At 37.0% G+C, this 25024-nt stretch overlaps 1 protein-coding gene across 1 annotated transcript in view; it reads right to left on the reverse strand.

Moving 5' to 3' along the window:
- LOC133634271 (voltage-dependent T-type calcium channel subunit alpha-1I-like) overlaps positions 1–25024 on the reverse strand; it is a 334793-nt gene that overhangs the window by 279463 nt on the left and 30306 nt on the right. The window contains exon 3 of the mRNA XM_062027399.1: positions 2502–2635. Within this exon, the coding sequence (XP_061883383.1) occupies positions 2502–2635 (134 nt within the window). The remainder of the gene's footprint in view (positions 1–2501; positions 2636–25024) is intronic.

Consider the following 25024-nt stretch of genomic DNA (forward strand, 5'->3'; position numbering starts at 1 on the left):
AAGACAATGAGATTATTTTGGATGTGAAGGGGGGGTGCTGGATGAAATTGACCAGGACAAGTCTCTGAACTTTCCCTAAGAGTTAATTTTTTAGTTTTGATGGTTATACCATCGTGGTTTCTATATCTTTTGCAAATACAAAGGACTCGAACATAGATCCCTGAGGGACGCCGCCATGGAAAAAAAGGCGTTCACCTGACCTCAAAGCTCACTTTGTTTCCGAACCGATGACCGGTCAACATTTATTTAACAAGCCGACACAACAAAGTGAAACCTTCACATTTGTTGCCGTGCAAAAAAAAAAAAAAAAAAAAATGGCGCTCAGCTGGAGTCGTGTTTGCCGTAATTAAAAATTCATCAGCGTCTGATCCGCCGCGCACGTGACACGTGCACACATTGTCGGCCGCGCGGAAGTCCCGCTGATCCCAATAATCTCGCCCTGGCAGCTCGCCCGCCCCGCCGCCTCTGCGAGCCGCCAGCTCGCTCACGGGGGTCCGGCGCCAGACCTCAATTCCACGCCGCCACACGGGCGCCACGTGGCGGACTCACGGCTGGCTTTGTGATTGGTAAAGGAGGAAGTCGGAAATTGCGGGATGAGAGAGGAAAAAAGAGCAGGAAGAATCCAGAATGTTCTAACAACTGGTCACTCCATTAGGGACACCTGTATAGCATCATTGGAGTAACTGAGGGGTTGTAAACGACAACAACGTATCCCCGCGGGCACCTACAGGGCGGTTACATTTGTCTTGCTCTACCTAGTGGCGAAGTTGTTAATTACACTTCCATACACGTCATGTATTGGACGCCGAGTAACAACAAATATGAGTAAAATTAGCTAAAAAAAAAAAAGCCAGCATGCTAACGGTGCTATGCTAAGATGCTAACAATAGCATGCTTACAGTTTGCATTTGGGAAATACCAAAACATTTGCGAAATTAGATGAATAATGTTAGCATGCTAAAATGATAACTGTAACGTAGTTTTAAAAAAATCTAGCATAGTAGAAATAGCATGGCCTACAATAGAAAGAGTATTTTCAAAGAACTAGAACATTAATTTTCAATAGAAAGTTCGTGTGAATGTTGAAGAGCCAAAGCTGAACAAAAATGCTAACAGTTAGCACGCTGGCGAAAATAGCATTAAGTTAAAAAAAATATTTAATTTGAGTAAAAAAATTAGATAGCATGCTAACAGTACTGTGCTTACATGCTAACAATAGCATGCTTACAGTTTGCATTTGTGAAATACCAAAACATTTGCGAAATTAGATAAATAATGTTAGCATGCTAAAATGCTAACTGTAACATACTTTTAAAAAATCTAGCATAGTAGAAATAGCATGGCCTACAATAGAAAGATTATTTTCAAAGAACTAGAACATTAATTTTCAATAGAACGTTCGTGTGAATGTTGAAGAGCCAAAGTTGAGCGAAAATGCTAAGAGCTAGCACGCTGGCGAAAATAGCATTAAGTTAAAAAAAATTAGTAATTTGAGTAAAAAAATAAGATAGCATGCTAACAGTGCTGTGCTTACATGCTAACAATAGCATGCTTACAGTTTGCATTTGGGAAATACCAAAACATTTGCGAAATTAGATAAATAATGTTAGCATGCTAAAATGCTAACTGTAACATAGTTTTAAAAAAATCTAGCATAGCAATAATAGCATGGCCAACAATATAAAGATTATTTTCAAAGAACTCGAAAATTAATTTTCAATAGAAACTTTGTGTGAATGTTGAAGAGACAAAGCTGAACTAAAATGCTAACAGTTAGTACGCTGGCGAAAATAGCGTTAAGTAACAAAAAATTAGTAATTTGAGCTAAAAAATAAGCTAGCATGCTAACAGTATTATGCTAACATGCTAAAAATAGCATGCTTACAGTTTGCATTTGTGAAACACCAAAAACACCAGCTAAATTAGATAAATAATATTAGCATGCTAAAATGCTAACTGTAACATGCGTCAATTACCAAAAAAAAAAATATCTGAGGTGTGTACTTGACAAATGTGGTTTAAAATGCTAGAATGCTAACGTCAGCTGACGTTAGCATTCTAGCATTTTAAACAGGCATCAAAAAATATGACTGAGGTGTTTGTTTACAAAATTAGCAATTAAAACAAAACGCTAACAGGTATCATTTGTCAGGTAATAGAATATTTGGTGTACAATAACTGCTAATTTTGCAGTTCAACTGCTGCAGAGGAAGGTTTGATGATGAAATGCATGCTGGGTAATAAAGTTATACATGAATATTTGAAGTTACTGTGTCATTGTGCGCCGGGCGGCTGCCAATCACGACCATTGTGCTCATGCTAAATGTTGCATTGTTACCAAAATAAAAGGACTAAAAATGAACAACTGAACCTCCGACATAAAATTGACTTTTGAATAAGAGAGCCCACAAGTTGAATTGATTACCCATCATGCCTCACTCTGCACGACACAGAGCTGTCAATCACTGACGTGATGTGACCACCGGGGGGGGGAGCCTTACCCTGCCATGACGATGAAGAAGTCCAGCCGGTTCCACGTGTCGCCCAGGTAACTGCGGCGGCCGAAGATCCCCAGCGCCACCATCTTGATGACCATCTCCATGGCGAAGAAAATGTAGATGAAGGCGTCGAAGGCCTAAAATGGAGGCGAAAGATTGTCATCACATTAACTATTCAAAAAAATGGCAGTACATCCGTCCGTCGCAAAATCGCTCTTCAAAGTTTGCGGATTTGCTCTATTTTAAACGTTTTCTTAGCATATTCTACGTATATCTGCATTTGTATTTATATATTTTATCAATGCTGAAAAGACGAAACGAAATGCTAACAGATAGCGCTCTAGCAAAAATATCCTTAGCAGACCAATATTTAGCATGCGCCAAATACGGAAATATATATGACTGAGGTAGAAATTAGCTAAAAAAAATGTTTTTTTAAAAAGCTAGCATACTAGTGTTAGCATTTTTACATTGTAACGTAAGCATGCTAACAGTTTGCATGCTAACAGTTAACCTGCGTCAAGTGCCAAAATGTATGATTTTGAGGTGCGTGAACGGAAAATTTGCCAAAAAAAGCTCATATTTTACATTTTAATGTTGGCATGTTAACAATTAACATGCATCAAATGCTAAAATATATCGTTTTGAGGTGTATACCTGTAAAAATAGTTTAAAAAAAAAAAGAAGCTAACATGCTAATATTAGCATTCTAACAGTACCAAAATGTATATTTTTGAGGTGTACACCTACCTATAGAATTAGCTAAAAAAACAACTAACATTAGCATGCTAGCCGTTTACATGCGTTAAGTGCCAAAATGTACGATTTTGAGGTGTGTGACTGGAAAATTAGCCCAAAAAAAAGCGAACATTTTTAATTTTAATGTTAGCGTGTCGACAATTAACATGCGTCAAATGCTAAAATATATCGCTCTGAGATGGATACCTGTAAAAATAGCTAAAAAGGATAACATGCTAACATTAGCATTGTAACAGTAAAGTACCAAAATATATAATTTTGAGGTGTACACTTATGGAATTAGCTAAAAAAAAAAAAAAAAAGCTGGCATGCTAATGTTAACATCTTTACATTCTAACGTTATTATGCTAGCAGTTTACATGCGTTAAGTGCCAAAATGTATGATTTTGAGGTGTGTGCCTGGAGAATTAGCCAAAAAAAGCTAACATTTACATTTTTATTGTTATCATTTTACCAGTTAACATTGTTAGCATGTCAACAATTAACATGCGTCAAATGCTAAAATATATCGCTCTGAGGTGCATACCTGTAAAAATATCTAAAAAGGATAACATGCTAACATTAGCATTCCAACAGTAAGCAACATTTTCTAAAAAAAAAAGCTAGCATACTAGTGTTAGCATTGTTACATTCTAACATAAGCATGCTAACAGTTTGCCTGCTAACAGTTAACCTGCGTCAAGTGCCTAAATATATGATTTTGAGGTGCGTGACTGGAAAATTTGCCAAAAAAAAGCTAACATACTACATTTTCATTTTAGCATGTTAACATTTAACATGCATCAAATGCTAAATATATATCGCTCTGAGGTATAAACCTGTAAAAAATAGATTAAAAGGATAACATGCTAACATTAGCATTCTAACAGTAAGTACCGATATCTATAATTTTCAGGTGTATACTTATAGAATTAGCTAAAAAAAAATAATAAGGTTAGCATGCTAATGTTAACATCCTTACATTCTAACGTTAACATGCTAACAGTGAACATGTCTTAAGTGCCAAAAATTATGATTTTGAGGTGTTTGACCGGAAAATTAGCCAAAAAAAAAGCTAAGATTTTAAGCAAGCATAAAGTACCGAAATATATAATTTTGAGTTGTATACCTAAAGAATTAGCTGAAAAAACTAAAATGCTAACAGTAAGCATGGCTCCCATACAACAATAAAAAAAAAAGCTTGTGTGTTAACATTAGCATGTTAGCATGTACCGAAATACTCAACTCTGAGGTGTATACCTATAAAATTAGCTATAAAAAAAAAAAAAAAGCAGCATGCTAATTGTCAGAATAATTGTATCTAAGTTATCCCAAAACTTTGTGTTTCTATGAGTTCCCGGCGAGCAGACAAAAGCTGTCTCTGATCCTACCAATCAAAAGGCTTGTAAAAACTCCACTGTGTAGGATGGGAAGCGACATGAAGGTGTCGGTTTCTTTGATGTATTCTAATCCACAGGAAGAGTTTGTCTTGACCCGAGATCTACAAAGCGGAGAGGAAGCAGGACCTGACCCCGCCTCCAGGCGACCTTTTCTTTTAACTGTTTTGTAACCAAAGGCGACGGCTGTTTACGACCGCCCCTCCCTTTAGAAACAGCTGCTGCCACGTAATCAGGGAAAGTCCAAACAAAAGAGGAGACTGTGCAAAGAGTACGGCCCGGACGTTTCTCCTCAATTGAGCTAAATTGAATTCTGTCTCGGTTTAATTCCTTGCGTCTTGTCTTGTTTAATAGATGTCGCCAGTGTTTGAACCTGACACTAATGTTAACATCCTTACATTCTGGCGTTAGCATGCTGGCAGTTCACATTCCCACACACGATTTGTTGTTCCACTTCCACAGAAGTGTTTCTCGCCAGCGTCCTCTTTGAGTATTAAATATTTAAGTGGCTTTTATTGCAGCAGACGTCTTTGTTTCTCACCTGTCCGTCAAGCGTGTTCCTTCCCTCTTTGTCTCACCAGCCTGCCCTAAATGGCGGCGTGGCGTAAAATCATTTGCGGGCGCAGTAATCAGAGATAAGCCCCGCGTGGACCCCCCCCCCCTCCAATCCGGCCCCTGCAGTCAGGGTTTTAATCAAGCATGTCATTGGGAGAAGAGCAGGAGGGAAGACAAGAGACATGCAAATAAATCAAAGATGTGTGCCTGCTAAAGCCTGTTATTGCTGCTGTGTGCAGAGAGCTGGAGATTTGTTGTTGTTGTTGTTGTTGTTGTTGTTGTTGTTGTGCAGGAGGATTACGTCGTCACATGCGCCATTGTTTTTGGACCGGCTCCGGCAGAAGAGTCCGACTCAGCGCTTTGCGGCGTCGGGAGGCGTAGAAAAATAATATTTCCCGTCTAATTTTGCGTCAATTAATCATTTGTTTGGTGCAAGGTGGCTGCGGTCATAAATTACTTGCCAAACAAGGAATCACATGAATTAAAATGTCACATTATATGTTTCTGGAATTTCCCTGACTTCATGAATTATTGCTGGTCTTATTTTGCGTCGTATAATTGTTTGTTTTGGGTAAAGTGGCTGCTGTCATGAAGTACTTGCGAGAAGAGCGACCGCGTGGATTAAGTGTCACATTCTATTTTGCCGTATTGCTGTAATTTCTACGACTTTGCAGAATATTTCCCGTCTAATTTTGCGTCAATTAATCATTTGTTTGGTGCAAGGTGGCTGCGGTCATAAATTACTTGCCAAACAAGGAATCACATGAATTAAAATGTCACATTATATGTTTCTGGAATTTCCCTGACTTCATGAATTATTGCTGGTCTTATTTTGCGTCGTATAATTGTTTGTTTTGGGTAAAGTGGCTGCTGTCATGAAGTACTTGCGAGAAGAGCGACCGCGTGGATTAAGTGTCACATTCTATTTTGCCGTATTGCTGTAATTTCTACGACTTTGCAGAATATTTCCCGTCTAATTTTGCGTCAATTAATCATTTGTTTGGTGCAAGGTGGCTGCGGTCATAAATTACTTGCCAAACAAGGAATCACATGAATTAAAATGTCACATTATATGTTTCTGGAATTTCCCTGACTTCATGAATTATTGCTGGTCTTATTTTGCGTCGTATAATTGTTTGTTTTGGGTAAAGTGGCTGCTGTCATGAAGTACTTGCGAGAAGAGCGACCGCGTGGATTAAGTGTCACATTCTATTTTGCCGTATTGCTGTAATTTCTATGACTTTGCAGAATATTTCCCGTCTAATTTTGCGTCAATTAATCATTTGTTTGGTGCAAGGTGGCTGCGGTCATAAATTACTTGCCAAACAAGGAATCACATGAATTAAAATGTCACATTATATGTTTCTGGAATTTCCCTGACTTCATGAATTATTGCTGGTCTTATTTTGCGTCGTATAATTGTTTGTTTTGGGTAAAGTGGCTGCTGTCATGAAGTACTTGCGAGAAGAGCGACCGCGTGGATTAAGTGTCACGTTCTATTTTGCCGTATTGCTGTAATTTCTACGACTTTGCAGAATATTTCCCGTCTAATTTTGCGTCAATTAATCATTTGTTTTGTGCAAGGTGGCTGCGGTCATAAATTACTTGCCAAACAAGGAATCACATGAATTAAAATGTCACATTATATGTTTCTGGAATTTCCCTGACTTCATGAATTATTGCTGGTCTTATTTTGCGTCGTATAATTGTTTGTTTTGGGTAAAGTGGCTGCTGTCATGAAGTACTTGCGAGAAGAGCGACCGTGTGGATTAAGTGTCACATTCTATTTTGCCGTATTGCTGTAATTTCTACGACTTTGCAGAATATTTCCCGTCTAATTTTGCGTCAATTAATCATTTGTTTTGTGCAAGGTGGCTGCGGTCATAAATTACTTGCCAAACAAGGAATCACATGAATTAAAATGTCACATTATATGTTTCTGGAATTCCCCTGACTTCATGAATTATTGCTGGTCTTATTTTGCGTCGTATAATTGTTTGTTTTGGGTAAAGTGGCTGCTGTCATGAAGTACTTGCGAGAAGAGCGACCGCATGGATTAAGTGTCACGTTCTATTTTGCCGTATTGCTGTAATTTCTACGACTTTGCAGAATATTTCCCGTCTAATTTTGCGTCAATTAATCATTTGATTTGTGCAAGGTGGCTGCGGTCATAAATTACTTGCCAAACAAGGAATCACATGAATTAAAATGTCACATTATATGTTTCTGGAATTTCCCTGACTTCATGAATTATTGCTGGTCTTATTTTGCGTCGTATAATTGTTTGTTTTGGGTAAAGTGGCTGCTGTCATGAAGTACTTGCGAGAAGAGCGACCGCGTGGATTAAGTGTCACATTCTATTTTGCCGTATTGCTGTAATTTCTACGACTTTGCAGAATATTTCCCGTCTAATTTTGCGTCAATTAATCATTTGTTTTGTGCAAAGTGGCTGCGGTCATAAATTACTTGCCAAACGAGGAATCACATGAATTAAAATGTCACATTATATGTTTCTGGAATTTCCCTGACTTCATGAATTATTGCTGGTCTTATTTTGCGTCGTATAATTGTTTGTTTTGGGTAAAGTGGCTGCTGTCATGAAGTACTTGCGAGAAGAGCGACCGCGTGGATTAAGTGTCACATTCTATTTTGCCGTATTGCTGTAATTTCTACGACTTTGCAGAATATTTCCCGTCTAATTTTGCGTCAATTAATCATTTGTTTTGTGCATGGTGGCTGCGGTCATAAATTACTTGCCAAACAAGGAATCACATGAATTAAAATGTCACATTATATGTTTCTGGAATTTCCCTGACTTCATGAATTATTGCTGGTCTTATTTTGCGTCGTATAATTGTTTGTTTTGGGTAAAGTGGCTGCTGTCATGAAGTACTTGCGAGAAGAGCGACCGCGTGGATTAAGTGTCACATTCTATTTTGCCGTATTGCTGTAATTTCTACGACTTTGCAGAATATTTCCCGTCTAATTTTGCGTCAATTAATCATTTGTTTTGTGCAAGGTGGCTGCGGTCATAAATTACTTGCCAAACAAGGAATCACATGAATTAAAATGTCACATTATATGTTTCTGGAATTTCCCTGACTTCATGAATTATTGCTGGTCTTATTTTGCGTCGTATAATTGTTTGTTTTGGGTAAAGTGGCTGCTGTCATGAAGTACTTGCGAGAAGAGCGACCGCGTGGATTAAGTGTCACATTCTATTTTGCCGTATTGCTGTAATTTCTACGACTTTGCAGAATATTTCCCGTCTAATTTTGCGTCAATTAATCATTTGTTTGGTGCAAGGTGGCTGCGGTCATAAATTACTTGCCAAACAAGGAATCACATGAATTAAAATGTCACATTATATGTTTCTGGAATTTCCCTGACTTCATGAATTATTGCTGGTCTTATTTTGCGTCGTATAATTGTTTGTTTTGGGTAAAGTGGCTGCTGTCATGAAGTACTTGCGAGAAGAGCGACCGCGTGGATTAAGTGTCACATTCTATTTTGCCGTATTGCTGTCATTTCTACGACTTTGCAGAATATTTCCCGTCTAATTTTGCGTCAATTAATCATTTGTTTTGTGCAAGGTGGCTGCGGTCATAAATTACTTGCCAAACAAGGAATCACATGAATTAAAATGTCACATTATATGTTTCTGGAATTTCCCTGACTTCATGAATTATTGCTGGTCTTATTTTGTGTCGTATAACTGTTTGTTTTGGGTAAAGTGGCTGCTGTCATGGAGTACTTGCGAGAAGAGCGACCGCGTGGATTAAGTGTCACGTTCTATTTTGCCGTATTGCTGTAATTTCTACGACTTTGCAGAATATTTCCCGTCTAATTTTGCGTCAATTAATCATTTGATTTGTGCAAGGTGGCTGCGGTCATAAATTACTTGCCAAACGAGGAATCACATGAATTAAAATGTCACATTATATGTTTCTGGAATTTCCCTGACTTCATGAATTATTGCTGGTCTTATTTTGCGTCGTATAATTGTTTGTTTTGGGTAAAGTGGCTGCTGTCATGAAGTACTTGCGAGAAGAGCGACCGCGTGGATTAAGTGTCACATTCTATTTTGCCGTATTGCTGTAATTTCTACGACTTTGCAGAATATTTCCCGTCTAATTTTGCGTCAATTAATCATTTGTTTTGTGCAAGGTGGCTGCGGTCATAAATTACTTGCCAAACAAGGAATCACATGAATTAAAATGTCACATTATATGTTTCTGGAATTTCCCTGACTTCATGAATTATTGCTGGTCTTATTTTGCGTCGTATAATTGTCTGTTTTGGGTAAAGTGGCTGCTGTCATGAAGTACTTGCGAGAAGAGCAACCGCGTGGATTAAGTGTCACATTCTATTTTGCCGTATTGCTGTAATTTCTACGACTTTGCAGAATATTTCCCGTCTAATTTTGCGTCAATTAATCATTTGTTTTGTGCAAGGTGGCTGCGGTCATAAATTACTTGCCAAACAAGGAATCACATGAATTAAAATGTCACATTATATGTTTCTGGAATTTCCCTGACTTCATGAATTATTGCTGGTCTTATTTTGCGTCGTATAATTGTTTGTTTTGGGTAAAGTGGCTGCTGTCATGAAGTACTTGCGAGAAGAGCGACCGCGTGGATTAAGTGTCACGTTCTATTTTGCCGTATTGCTGTAATTTCTACGACTTTGCAGAATATTTCCCGTCTAATTTTGCGTCAATTAATCATTTGTTTTGTGCAAGGTGGCTGCGGTCATAAATTACTTGCCAAACAAGGAATCACATGAATTAAAATGTCACATTATATGTTTCTGGAATCTCCCTGACTTCATGAATTATTGCTGGTCTTATTTTGCGTCGTATAATTGTTTGTTTTGGGTAAAGTGGCTGCTGTCATGAAGTACTTGCGAGAAGAGCGACCGCGTGGATTAAGTGTCACATTCTATTTTGCCGTATTGCTGTAATTTCTACGACTTTGCAGAATATTTCCCGTCTAATTTTGTGTCAATTAATCATTTGTTTTGTGCAAGGTGGCTGCGGTCATAAATTACTTGCCAAACAAGGAATCACATGAATTAAAATGTCACATTATATGTTTCTGGAATTTCCCTGACTTCATGAATTATTGCTGGTCTTATTTTGCGTCGTATAATTGTTTGTTTTGGGTAAAGTGGCTGCTGTCATGAAGTACTTGCGAGAAGAGCGACCGTGTGGATTAAGTGTCACATTCTATTTTGCCGTATTGCTGTAATTTCTACGACTTTGCAGAATATTTCCCGTCTAATTTTGCGTCAATTAATCATTTGTTTTGTGCAAGGTGGCTGCGGTCATAAATTACTTGCCAAACAAGGAATCACATGAATTAAAATGTCACATTATATGTTTCTGGAATTTCCCTGACTTCATGAATTATTGCTGGTCTTATTTTGCGTCGTATAATTGTTTGTTTTGGGTAAAGTGGCTGCTGTCATGGAGTACTTGCGAGAAGAGCGACCGCGTGGATTAAGTGTCACATTCTATTTTGCCGTATTGCTGTAATTTCTACGACTTTGCAGAATATTTCCCGTCTAATTTTGCGTCACTTAATCATTTGTTTTGTGCAAGGTGGCTGCGGTCATAAATTACTTGCCAAACAAGGAATCACATGAATTAAAATGTCACATTATATGTTTCTGGAATTTCCCTGACTTCATGAATTATTGCTGGTCTTATTTTGCGTCGTATAATTGTTTGTTTTGGGTAAAGTGGCTGCTGTCATGAAGTACTTGCGAGAAGAGCGACCGCGTGGATTAAGTGTCACATTCTATTTTGCCGCATTGCTGTAATTTCTACGACTTTGCAGAATATTTCCCGTCTAATTTTGCGTCAATTAATCATTTGTTTTGTGCAAGGTGGCTGCGGTCATAAATTACTTGCCAAACAAGGAATCACATGAATTAAAATGTCACATTATATGTTTCTGGAATTTCCCTGACTTCATGAATAATTGCTGGTCTTATTTTGCGTCGTATAATTGTTTGTTTTGGGTAAAGTGGCTGCTGTCATGAAGTACTTGCGAGAAGAGCGACCGCGTGGATTAAGTGTCACATTCTATTTTGCCGTATTGCTGTGATTTCTACGACTTTGCAGGATATTTCCCGTCTAATTTTGCGTCAATTAATCATTTGTTTTGTGCAAGGTGGCTGCGGTCATAAATTACTTGCCAAACAAGGAATCACATGAATTAAAATGTCACATTATATGTTTCTGGAATTTCCCTGACTTCATGAATTATTGCTGGTCTTATTTTGCGTCGTATAATTGTCTGTTTTGGGTAAAGTGGCTGCTGTCATGAAGTACTTGCGAGAAGAGCGACCGCGTGGATTAAGTGTCACATTCTATTTTGCCGTATTGCTGTAATTTCTACGACTTTGCAGAATATTTCCCGTCTAATTTTGCGTCAATTAATCATTTGTTTTGTGCAAGGTGGCTGCGGTCATAAATTACTTGCCAAACAAGGAATCACATGAATTAAAATGTCACATTATATGTTTCTGGAATTTCCCTGACTTCATGAATTATTGCTGGTCTTATTTTGCGTCGTATAATTGTTTGTTTTGGGTAAAGTGGCTGCTGTCATGAAGTACTTGCGAGAAGAGCGACCGCGTGGATTAAGTGTCACATTCTATTTTGTCGTATTGCTGTAATTTCTACAACTTTGCAGAATATTTCCCGTCTAATTTGCGTCAATTAATCATTTGTTTTGTGCAAGGTGGCTGCGGTCATAAATTACTTGCCAAACAAGGAATCACATGAATTAAAATGTCACATTATGTGTTTCTGGAATTTCCCTGACTTCATGAATTATTGCTGGTCTTATTTTGCGTCGTATAATTGTTTGTTTTGGGTAAAGTGGCTGCTGTCATGAAGTACTTGCGAGAAGAGCGACCGCGTGGATTAAGTGTCACGTTCTATTTTGCCGTATTGCTGTAATTTCTACGACTTTGCAGAATATTTCCCGTCTAATTTTGCGTCAATTAATCATTTGTTTTGTGCAAGGTGGCTGCGGTCATAAATTACTTGCCAAACAAGGAATCACATGAATTAAAATGTCACATTATATGTTTCTGGAATTTCCCTGACTTCATGAATTATTGCTGGTCTTATTTTGCGTCGTATAATTGTTTGTTTTGGGTAAAGTGGCTGCTGTCATGAAGTACTTGCGAGAAGAGCGACCGCGTGGATTAAGTGTCACATTCTATTTTGCCGTATTGCTGTAATTTCTACGACTTTGCAGAATATTTCCCGTCTAATTTTGTGTCAATTAATCATTTGTTTTGTGCAAGGTGGCTGCGGTCATAAATTACTTGCCAAACAAGGAATCACATGAATTAAAATGTCACATTATATGTTTCTGGAATTTCCCTGACTTCATGAATTATTGCTGGTCTTATTTTGCGTCGTATAATTGTTTGTTTTGGGTAAAGTGGCTGCTGTCATGAAGTACTTGCGAGAAGAGCGACCGTGTGGATTAAGTGTCACATTCTATTTTGCCGTATTGCTGTAATTTCTACGACTTTGCAGAATATTTCCCGTCTAATTTTGCGTCAATTAATCATTTGTTTTGTGCAAGGTGGCTGCGGTCATAAATTACTTGCCAAACAAGGAATCACATGAATTAAAATGTCACATTATATGTTTCTGGAATTTCCCTGACTTCATGAATTATTGCTGGTCTTATTTTGCGTCGTATAATTGTTTGTTTTGGGTAAAGTGGCTGCTGTCATGGAGTACTTGCGAGAAGAGCGACCGCGTGGATTAAGTGTCACATTCTATTTTGCCGTATTGCTGTCATTTCTACGACTTTGCAGAATATTTCCCGTCTAATTTTGCGTCAATTAATCATTTATCCGGTGCAAGGTGGCTGCGGTCGTAAATTACTTGCCAAACGAGGAATCACATGAACTAAATGCCGCATTCTGTTTTGCTGTATTGCTGTAATTTCCATTACTCTAAGACGTTTTTCCAGTCTTGTTTTATGTCATTTATCATCTCTCTTGTGCAAGGTGGCTGCTATCATAAATCACTTGTTAGAAGAGCGATCGCACAAATTAAATGTCACCTTCTAATTTTCTGTTTTTCTGTAATTTCCCTGATTTCGCGGAATATTTCCCATATTATTTTGCGTCATTTTATTATTACTTTTGTGCAAGGTGGGTGCTGTCATGAATTACTTGCAAGAAGCGAGATCGCATGAATTAAATGTAACATTCTTTTAGCTGTATTCCTGTAATTTCCCCTCCATTGTGTAATATTTCCAGTCTTATTTTACATCATTGAATTATTTATTTTGCGCAAAGTGGCTGCTATCATAAATTACTTGCAAGAAGAGCGATCACACAAATGAAATGTCACCTTCTATTTTTCTGTATTCCTGTAATTTCCCGGACTTTGTGGAATAGTTCCCGTCTCATTTTGCGTTGTTTAATTATTACTTTTGTGCAAGGTGGCTGCTGTCATGAATTACTTTCGGGAAAAGCGATCGCATTAAGTGTCACATTCTTGAAAATGTATTCCTGTAATTTCCCCTACTTTGTGAAATATTTCCAGTCTTATTTTACGTCATATAATCATTTATTTTGTGCAAGGTGGCTGCGGTCATAAATTACTTGCAAAACAAGGAATCACATGAATTAAATGCCACATTCTATTTTGCTGTATTGCTGTAATTTCCCTGACTTTATCAGTTTTATTTTATGTCGTTTATCGTTTCTCTTGTGCAAGGCGGCTGCTATCATAAATTAGTTGCGAGAAGAGCGATCGCACAAGTGAATTGTAACCTTCTATTTTTCTGTATTCCTGTAATTTCCATGACCTTGCGGAATATTCCCCGTAATTTTATTATTAATTTTGTGCAAGGTGGCTGCTGTAATGAATTACTTGCGAGAAGAGCGATCGCGTGGATTAAGTGTCACATTCTATTTTGCTGTATCCCTGTAATTACTCTGACTTTGTGGAATATTTAGAGTCTCATTATACGTCGTATAATCATTTATTTTGTGCAAGGTGGCTGCGGTCATAAATTACTTGCCAAACGAGGAATCACATGAATTAAATGCCACATTATATGTTGCTGTATTCCTGTAATTTCCCTGACTTTGAGGAATAGTTCCCGTCTCATTTTGCGTCATTTAAGTATTACTTTCGTGCAAGGTGGCTGCTGTCATGAATTACTTTCGGAAAAAGCGATCATATTAAGTGTCACATTTTTGGATCTGTATTACTGTAATTTCCATGACCTCGCGGAATGTTTTCCCGTCTTACTTTGCGTCATTTTATTATTAATTTTGTGCAAGGTGGCTGCTGTCATGAATTACTTGCAAGAAGAGCGATCGCGTGGATTAAGTGTCATATCCTATTTTGCTGTATCCCTGTAAGTACTCTGACTTTGTGGAATATTTTGAGTCTTATTTTACGTCACATAACCATTTGTTTTGTGCAAGGTGGCTGCGGTCATAAATTACTTGCCAAACGAGGAATCACATGAATTAAAATGTCACATTATATGTTTCTGTAATTTCCCTGACTTTATGAGTTATTGCTGGTCTTATTTTGCACCGTATAATTGTTTTGGGTAGAGTGGCTGCTGTCATGAAGTACTTGCGAGAAGAGCGATCGTGTAGATTAAGTGTCACATTCTATTTTGCTGTATCCCTGTAAATACTCTGACTTTGTGGAATATTTAGAGTCTCATTTTACGTCGCATAATCATTTATTTTGTGCAAGGTGGCTGCGGTCATAAATTACTTGCCAAACGAGGAATCACATGAATTAAATGCCACATTATATGTTGCTGTATTCCTGTAATTTCCCTGACTTTGAGGAATAGTTCCCGTCTCATTTTGCATCATTTAATTATTACTTTCGTGCAAGGTGGCTGCTGTCATGAATTACTTTCGGAGAAAGCGATCGCATTAGGTGTCACATTCTTGGAGCTGTATTACTGTAATTTACATGACCTCGCGGAATGTTTCCCGTCTTATTTTGCGTCATTTTATTATTAATTTTGTGCAAGGTGGCTGCTGTCATGAATTACTTGAAAGAAGAGCGATCGCGTGGATTAAGTGTCACATTCTATTTTGCTGTATCCCTGTAAGTACTCTGACTTTGTGGAATATTTTGAGTCTTATTTTACGTCACATAATCATTTGTTTTGTGCAAGGTGGCTGCGGTCATAAATTACTTGCCAAACGAGGAATCACATGAATTAAAATGTCACATTATATGTTTCTGTAATTTCCCTGACTTTATGAATTATTGCCGGTCTTATTTTGCGTCGTATAATTGTTTGTTTTGGGTAAAGTGGCTGCTGTCATGAAGTACTTGCGAGAAGAGCGATAGCGTGGATTAAGTGTCACATTCTATTTTGCTGTATCCCTGTAAGTACTCTGACTTTGTGGAATATTTAGAGTCTCATTTTACGTCGTATAATCATTTATTTTGTGCAAGGTGGCTGCGGTCATAAATTACTTGCCAAACAAGGAATCACATGAATTAAATGCCACATTATACGTTGCTGTATTCCTGTAATTTCCCTGACTTTGAGGAATAGTTCCCGTCTCATTTTGCGTCATTTAATTATTACTTTCGTGCAAGGTGGCTGCTGTCATGCATTACTTTCGGGGAAAGCGATCGCATTAAGTGTCACATTCTTGAAGCTGTATTACTGTAATTTCCATTACCTCGCGGAATGTTTCCCGTCTTATTTTGCGTCATTTTATTATTAATTTTGTGCAAGGTGGCTGCTGTCATGAATTACTTGCAAGAAGAGCGATCAAATGGATTAAATGTCACATTATATTTTGCTGTATCCCTGTAAGTACTCTGACTTTGTGGAATATTTTGAGTCTTATTTTACATCACATAATAATTTATTTTGTGCAAGGTGGCTGTGGTCATAAATTACTTGCAAAACGAGGAATCACATGAATTAAATGCCACATTGTATTTTGCTGTATTGCTGTAATTTCTACGACTTTGCAGAATATTTCCCGTCTAATTTTGCGTCAATTAATTATTAATTTTGTGCAAGGTGGCTGCCTTCATAAATTACTTGTGAGAAGGGCGATGGTACAAATGAATTGTCAAATGATATTTTTATGTAGTCCTGTAAGTACTCTGACTTTGTGGAATATTTTGAGTCTTGTTTTACGTCGTATAATCATTTATTTTGTGCAAGGTGGCTGCGGTCGTAAATTACTTGCCAAACGAGGAATCACATGAACTAAATGCTGCATTCTGTTTTGCTGTATTGCTTTAATTTCCCTGACTTTGAGGAATAGTTCCCGTCTCATTTTGCGTCATTTAATTATTACTTTCCATTAATTTAAGACGTTTTTCCAGTCTTGTTTTATGTCATTTAGCATCGCTCTTGTGCAAGGTGGATGCTATCATCAATTACTTGCAAGAAGAGCGATCACACAAATGAAATGTTACCTTCTATTTTTCTGTATTCCTGTAATTTCCCTAACTTTGTGGAATAGGGCCCGTTTTATTTTGCGTCATTTAATTATTACTTTTGTGCAAGGTGGCTGCTGTCATGAATTACTTGCAAGAAAAGCGATCGCATTACGTGTCACATTCTTGTAGCTGTATTCCTGTAATTTCCCTGACTTTGCAGAATAGTTCCCGTCCTGTTTTGCAACAATAATTATTACTTTTGTGCAAGGTGGCTGCTGTCATTAATTACTTGCAAGAAGAGCGATCGCATGAATTAAATGTCACATTCTTGTAGCTGTATTCCTGTAATTTCCCTGACTTTGTGGAATATCTCCAGTCTTATTTTACGTCAAATAATTGTTTATTTTTTGTAAAGTGGCTGCTTTCATGAATTACTTGCAAAAAGCGCGATCGCACAAAGTACAGTACATGTCACATTTTTGGACCTGTATTTCTGTAATTTCCCCAACTTTGTGGAATTTTTACGTCACTTTTCATATCTCTTGTGGAAGGTGGCTGCTATCATAAATTGCTAGCAAGAAGAGCAATCGCACAAATTAAATGTCACATTCTGTTTTGCTGTATTCCCTTAATTTCTCTGATTTTGCAGAATATTTTTCCAGTCTTATTTTACGTCATAATTAATTTATTTTGTGGAAGGTATCTGCTATCATAAATTACTTGCAAGAACAGCAATCACACAAATCAAATGTCACATTATTTCAGCTGAACTCCTGTAATTTCCCAGACTTAGTGGAATATTTCCAGTCTTATTTTATGTCATTGAATTATTTATTGCGTGCAAGGTGGCTGCTATCATAAATGACTTGCGTGAAAAGCAATCGCACAAATTAAATGTCACATTCTGTTGTGCTGTATTCCTGTAATTTCCACAACTTTGTGGAATATTTCCAGTCTTATTTTATGTCATTGAATTGTTTATTGCGTGCAAGGTGGCTGCTATCATAAATTGCGTGCAAGATGAGCAATCACACAAATTAAATAGCACATTCTTTTATCTTTATTCCTGTAATTTCCACGACTTTGCGGAATATTTTTACAGTCTTATTTTACGTAATTTATCATTTCGCTTTTGTAAGGTGGCTGCTATCATAAATTACTTGCAAGAAGAGCAATCGCACAAATTAAATGTCACATTATTTTTGCTGTATTCCTGTAATTTCCCCGACTTTATAAATTATTTAGCCTTTTTTTTACGTCATTTATCATTTCTCTTGCGCAATGTGGCTGCTATCATAAATGACTTGCAAGAAGAGCAATCCCACAAATTAAATGTCACATTCTGTTTTGCTGTATTGCTGTAATTTCCCCAACTTTGTGGAATATTTCCAGTCTTATTTTTAAATTCCTTATTTTGTGCAAGGTGGCTGCTAACATAAATTACTTGCAAGAAGAGCAATCACACAAATTAAATGTCACATTCTGTTTTGCTGTATTCCTGTAATTTCCCCAACTTTGTGGAATATTTCCAGTCTTTTTTTTTTATTCTTTATGTTTTGCAAGGTGTCTGCTGTCATTAATTACTTGCAAGAAGAGCAATCGCACAAGTTAAATGTCACATTCTGTTTTGCTGTATTCCTGTAATTTCATCAACTTTGTGGACTATTTCCAGTCTTATTTTTGAGTTATTTGTGTTATGCAAGTTGGCTGCTATCATAAATTACTTGCAAGAAGAGAAATCACCATAATTAAATTTCACATTCTTTTAGCTGTATTCCTGTAATTTCCCCGACTTTTACGGAATATTTTTACAGTCTTATTTTACGTCATTTATAATGTTTCCTTTGCAAGGTGGCTGCTATCATAAATTACTTGCAAGAAGAGCAATCGCACAAGTTAAATGTCACATTCTGTTTTGCTGTATTCCTGTGATATCTCTGATTTTGCGGAATATTTTTCCAGTATTATTTATCATTTCTCTTGTGCAAGGTAGCTGCTATCATAAATTACTTGCAAGAAGAGAAATCACAGAAATTAAATGCCACATTCTTTTAGCTGTATTCCTGTAATTTCCCCAACTTTCGCGGAATATTTTTCTAGTCTTATTTTACGTAATTTATCATTTCTCTAGTGCAAGATGACTGCTATCATAAATTACTTGCAAGAGGAGCAATTGCACAAATTAAATGTCACATTCTCTTAGCTGTATTCCTGTAATTTCCCCGACTTTTGCGGAATATTTCCAGTCTTATTTTGCGTCATTTATCATTTCTCTTGTGCAAGGTGGCTGCTGTGATAAATTACTTGCAAGAGGAGCAATCGCACAAATTAAATGTCACATTCTTTTAGCTGCATTCCAGCAATTTACCAAACTCTGTGGAATATTTCCAGTCTTCTTTTTGAGTTATTTGTGTTGTGCAAGGTGGCTGCTATCATAAATTACTTGCAAGAAGAGCAATTGCACAAATTAAATGTCACATTCTGTTTTGCTGTATTCCTGTGATTTCCCCGATTTTGCGGAATACTTTTCCAGTCTAATTTTACGTAATTTATAATTTTACCTGTATAAGGTGGCTGCTATCATAAATTACTTGCAAGAAGAGCAATCGCACAAATTAAATGTCACATTCTGTTTTGCTGTATACCTGTGATTTCCCTGATTTTGGGGAATATTTTTCCAGTCTTATTTTACATCATTCATAATTTTTCCTGTGCAAGGTGGCTGCTATCCTAAATTACTTGCAAGAAGACAAATCACACAAATTAAATGTCACATTCTTTTAGCTGTATTCCTGTAATTTCCCCGACTTTCGCGGAATATTTTTCTAGTCTTATTTTACGTCATTTATCATTTCTCTAGTGCAAGATGACTGCGATCATAAATTACTTGCAAGAAGAGCAACTGCACAAATTAAATGTCACATTCTCTTAGCTGTATTCCTGTAATTTCCCCGACTTTTGCGGAATATTTCCAGTCTTATTTTACATCATTTATCATTTCTCTTGTGCAAGGTGGCTGCTGTGATAAATTACTTGCAAGAGGAGCAATCGCACAAATTAAATGTCACATTCTGTTTTGCTGTATACCTGTGATTTCCCTGATCTTGCGGAATATTTTTCCAGTCTTATTTAACGCCATTCATAATGTTTCCTGTGCAAGGTGGCTGCTATCATAAATTACTTGCAAGAAGACAAATCACACAAATTAAATGTCACATTCTTTTAGCTGTATTCGTGTAATTTCCCCGACTTCTGCGGAATATGTCCAGTCTTATTTTACGTCATTTATCATTTCTCTTGCGCAAGGTGGCTGCTATCATAAATTACTTGCAAGAAGAGCAATCACACAAATTAAATGTCACATTCTTTCAGCTGTATTCCTGTAATTTCTGCCGACTTTGTGGAATATTTCTAGTCCTATTTTGCGTCATTGAATTATTTATTTTGTGCAAGGTGGCTGCTATCATAAATTACTTGCAAGACGAGCAATCGCACAAATTAAATGTCACATTCTTTTAGCTGCCTTCCAGAAATTTCCCCGACTTTGTGGAATATTTCCAGTCTTATTTTACGTCATTTATCATTTCTCTTGTGCAAGGTGGCTGCTATCATAAATTACTTCCAAGAAGAGCAATCGCACAAATTAAATGTCACATTCTGTTTTGCTGTATTCCTGTGATATCTCTGATTTTGCGGAATATTTTTCCAGTATTATTTATCATTTCTCTTGTGCAAGGTGGCTGCTATCATAAATTACTTGCAAGAAGAGAAATCACACAAATTAAATGTCACATTCTTTTAGCTGCCTTCCAGCAATTTCCCCAACTCTGTGGGATATTTCCAATCTTATTTTTGAATCCTTTATGTTGTGCAAGGTGGCTGCTATCATAAATTTCTTGCAAGACAAGCAATCGCACAAATTAAATGTCACATTCTGTTTTGCTGTATTCCTGTGATTTCCCTGATTTTGCGGAATATTTCCAGTCTTATTTTACGTCATTTATATTTTTTCCTGTGCAAGGTGGCTGCTATCATAAATTACTTGCAAGAAGAGAAATCACACAAATTAAATGTCACATTCTTTTCACTGTATTCCTGTAATTTCCCCGACTTTTGCGGAATATTTTTCCAGTCTTATTTTACGTCATTTATCATTTCTCTTGTGCAAGGTGTCTGCTGTGATAAATTACTTGCAAGAGGAGCAATTGCACAAATTAAATGTCACATTCTTTTAGCTGAATTCCAGCAATTTCCCCGACTTTGTGGAATATTTCCAGTCTTATTTTACGTCATTTATCATTTCTCTTGCGCAAGGTGGCTGCTATCATAAATTACTTTCAAGAAGAGAAATCACACAAATTAAATGTCACAATCTTTCAGCTGTATTCCTGTAATTTCTGCCGACTTTGTGGAATATTTCTAGTCCTATTTTACGTCATTGAATTATTTATTTTGTGCAAGGTGGCTGCTATCATAAATTACTTGCAAGACGAGCAATCACACAAATTAAATGTCACATTATTTTAGCTGTGTTCCTGTAATTTCCTCGACTTTATAAATTATTTAGTCTTATTTTATGTAATTTATAATTTATCTTGTGCAAGGTGGCTGCTATCATAAATGATTTGCAAGAAGAGCAATCGCACAAATTAAATGTCACATTCTTTTAGCTGCCTTCCAGCAATTTCCCCGACTTTGTGGAATATTTCCAGTCTTATTTTTGAATTCTTTATGTTGTGCAAGGTGGCTGCTGTCATTAATTACTTGCAAGAAGAGCAATCGCACAAGTTAAATGTCACATTCTGTTTTGCTGTATTCCTGTGATATCTCTGATTTTGCGGAATATTTTTCCAGTATTATTTATCATTTCTCTTGTGCAAGGTGGCTGCTATCATAAATTACTTGCAAGAAGACAAATCACACAAATTAAATGTCACATTCTTTTAGCTGTATTCGTGTAATTTCCCCGACTTCTGCGGAATATGTCCAGTCTTATTTTACGTCATTTATCATTTCTCTTGCGCAAGGTGGCTGCTATCATAAATTACTTGCAAGAAGAGCAATCACACAAATTAAATGTCACATTCTTTCAGCTGTATTCCTGTAATTTCTGCCGACTTTGTGGAATATTTCTAGTCCTATTTTGCGTCATTGAATTATTTATTTTGTGCAAGGTGGCTGCTATCATAAATTACTTGCAAGACGAGCAATCGCACAAATTAAATGTCACATTCTTTTAGCTGCCTTCCAGCAATTTCCCCGACTTTGTGGAATATTTCCAGTCTTATTTTACGTCATGTATCATTTCTCTTGTGCAAGGTGGCTGCTATCATAAATTACTTCCAAGAAGAGCAATCGCACAAATTAAATGTCACATTCTGTTTTGCTGTATTCCTGTGATATCTCTGATTTTGCGGAATATTTTTCCAGTATTATTTATCATTTCTCTTGTGCAAGGTGGCTGCTATCATAAATTACTTGCAAGAAGAGAAATCACACAAATTAAATGTCACATTCTTTTAGCTGTATTCCTGTAATTCCAGACTTTCGCGGAATATTTTTCCAGTCTTATTTCACGTCATTTATCATTTCTCTAGTGCAATGTGGCTGCTGTGATAAATTACTTGCCAGAGGAGCAATTGCACAAATTAAATGTCACATTCTTTTAGCTGCCTTCCAGCAATTTCCCCAACTCTGTGGGATATTTCCAATCTTATTTTTGAATCCTTTATGTTGTGCAAGGTGGCTGCTATCATAAATTACTTGCAAGACGAGCAATCGCACAAATTAAATGTCACATTCTGTTTTGCTGTATTCCTGTGATTTCCCTGATTTTGCGGCATATTTCCAGTCTTATTTTACGTCATTTATATTTTTTCCTGTGCAAGGTGGCTGCTATCATAAATTACTTGCAAGAAGAGAAATCACACAAATTAAATGCCACATTCTTTCAGCTGTATTCCTGTAATTTCTGCCGACTTTGTGGAATATTTCGAGTCCTATTTTATGTCATTGAATTATTTATTTTGTGCAAGGTGGCTGCTATCATAAATTACTTGCAAGACGAGCAATCGCACAAATTAAATGTCACATTCTTTTAGCTGTGTTCCTGTAATTTCCTCGAACTTTATAAATTATTTAGTCGTATTTTACGTAATTTATAATTTCCCTTGTGCGAGGTGGCTGCTATCATAAATTACTTGCAAGAAGAGCAATCGCACAAATTAAATGTCACATTCTTTTAGCTGTATTCCTGCAATTTCCCCAACTTTGTGGAATATTTCCAGTCTTATTTTACGTCATTTATAATTTCTCTTGCGCAAGGTGGCTGCTATCATAAATTACTAGCAAGAAGAGCAATCGCACAAATTAAATGTCACATTCTGTTTTGCTGTATTCCTGTGATTTCCCTGATTTTGCGGAATATTTCCAGTCTTATTTTACGTCATTTATCATTTCTCTTTTGCAAGGTGGCTGCTATCATAAATTACTTTCAAGAAGAGCAATCACACAAATTAAATGTCACATTCTTTCAGCTGTATTCCTGTAATTTCTGCCGACTTTGTGGAATATTTTTAGTCCTGTTTTACATCATTGAGTTATTTATTTTGTGCAAGGTGGCTGCTATCATAAATCACTTGCAAGACGAGCAATCGCACAAATTAAATGTCACATTCTTTTAGCTGTATTCCTGCAATTTCCCCGACTTTGTGGAATATTTCCAGTCTTATTTTACGTCATTTATAATTTCTCTTGCGCAAGGTGGCTGCTATCATAAATTACTTGCAAGAAGAGCAATCGCACAAATTAAATGTCACATTCTGTTTTGCTGTATTCTTGTAATTTCCCCAACTTTGTGGAATATTTCCAGTCTTATTTTTGAGTTATTTGTGTTGTGCAAGGTGGCTGCTATCATAAATTACTTGCAAGAAGAGCAATCACACAAATTCAATGTCACATTCTGTTTTGCTGTATTCCTGTTATTTTCCCCGACTTTTTGGAATATTTCCAGTCTTATTTTTGAATTCTTTATTTTGTGCAAGGCGGCTGCTGTCGTAAATTACTTGCAAGGAGGACAATCCCTGGCGGCGTAGCTATTTGTTGTTTTTGTGGTTGTGATGCTAGTTCAATAGCCAATTTGGACTGTGGAGTTATTGCAGCCCTTGCCGTGCGTCGGCACTCGTGCGCGCGGCCGCTGCCGCCGAACTCTGCGCTATTAAGACGGCGGCTTTTCCGAGAGGAGACCATCGATTGAGGCGCCGATGCCCGATAAAGCCGTGCCAATATTGACCGGGCTTGGCGGTAACTTGCGGGAGGACTTCTGTCAGGTTCAAGTCAACAGCCTCCCCTCCCCCACAGAGACAAATCAATCTGTGTGTGTGTGAGGCAGCGCGCTAACAGGCCTCCGTGCTACACCCACTCATCCACCTTTGACACGAGTGGGGGATCCTGACATGCGGACTGGCGAGGGGGGGGGGGGCTCACAACGCCATGACGACCGCACGCCGGCTGTGAGTCACGGCGAGGAGCCGCCGGCGCCAATAAGCTGCAAAAACACGAAGAAGACCGCAGACTTGGGGCCACGATGGACTTTGGACCCTGCAGACCCTTTTGTCAGATTGTCTTGTCCATGCTGGCGTTTCAGGTGGTTTCTAAGGTTTGATGTGTTGAAGCGTGATGGTTTTTATATTTCACTCTTTCTCGCTGAATGTTTGCAAAACATTTTGGTATAAATAAAGTCCCACGCGTTTGTTTCTCTTAACCTTTTTGACCTGGGGACCCACTACAGAGGGGGCCGGGGCACCACTCATATATGCTAAATTAGTGATCTTACTTTTGATTTTAATCCTATTTTAAAAAAAGACGGTGTAAAATAAAATATATACAAATTAATCAACTAAATTCAACATTTAAAAAATATTTGTATTTGTAGTTAAGTCAGGCAATTCGAAATATGACAAAAAAGTTGTAATTTCACATGAAAAGATACAAAAATTACAATAAAATATTGCAATTCTACAAAAACAGAGTCGAAGCATGAGAGGACAAAAAAAATAAATTACATTTAAAAATGGGAATTTTTATAATTTAAATTTTTAAGAAAATCCTTTGGTTTCGACAAGCAAAAATAGAATATTAGTGGAATAAAAATATGTTAAAAAATAAAAAAAAAGGCTCAGTTTTACAGGAAAAACTAATAATTGTATATATTTGTATTACATAACATATTTATATAATTTTTTTAGAATGTTATACAACAAATTAAGTTAGCTAAATTAAAATATGACAAAAAAAACATTGCCGTTTCACATGAAAATGTAATACATTTATAAGAAAATATTGCAATTTTACAAGAACACAACGTGAACCTTGGAGAGAATAAAAATATTTACAAACAA

Source organism: Entelurus aequoreus, linkage group LG18 (genome assembly GCF_033978785.1).
Source record: "Entelurus aequoreus isolate RoL-2023_Sb linkage group LG18, RoL_Eaeq_v1.1, whole genome shotgun sequence".
NCBI lineage: Eukaryota > Metazoa > Chordata > Actinopteri > Syngnathiformes > Syngnathidae > Entelurus > Entelurus aequoreus.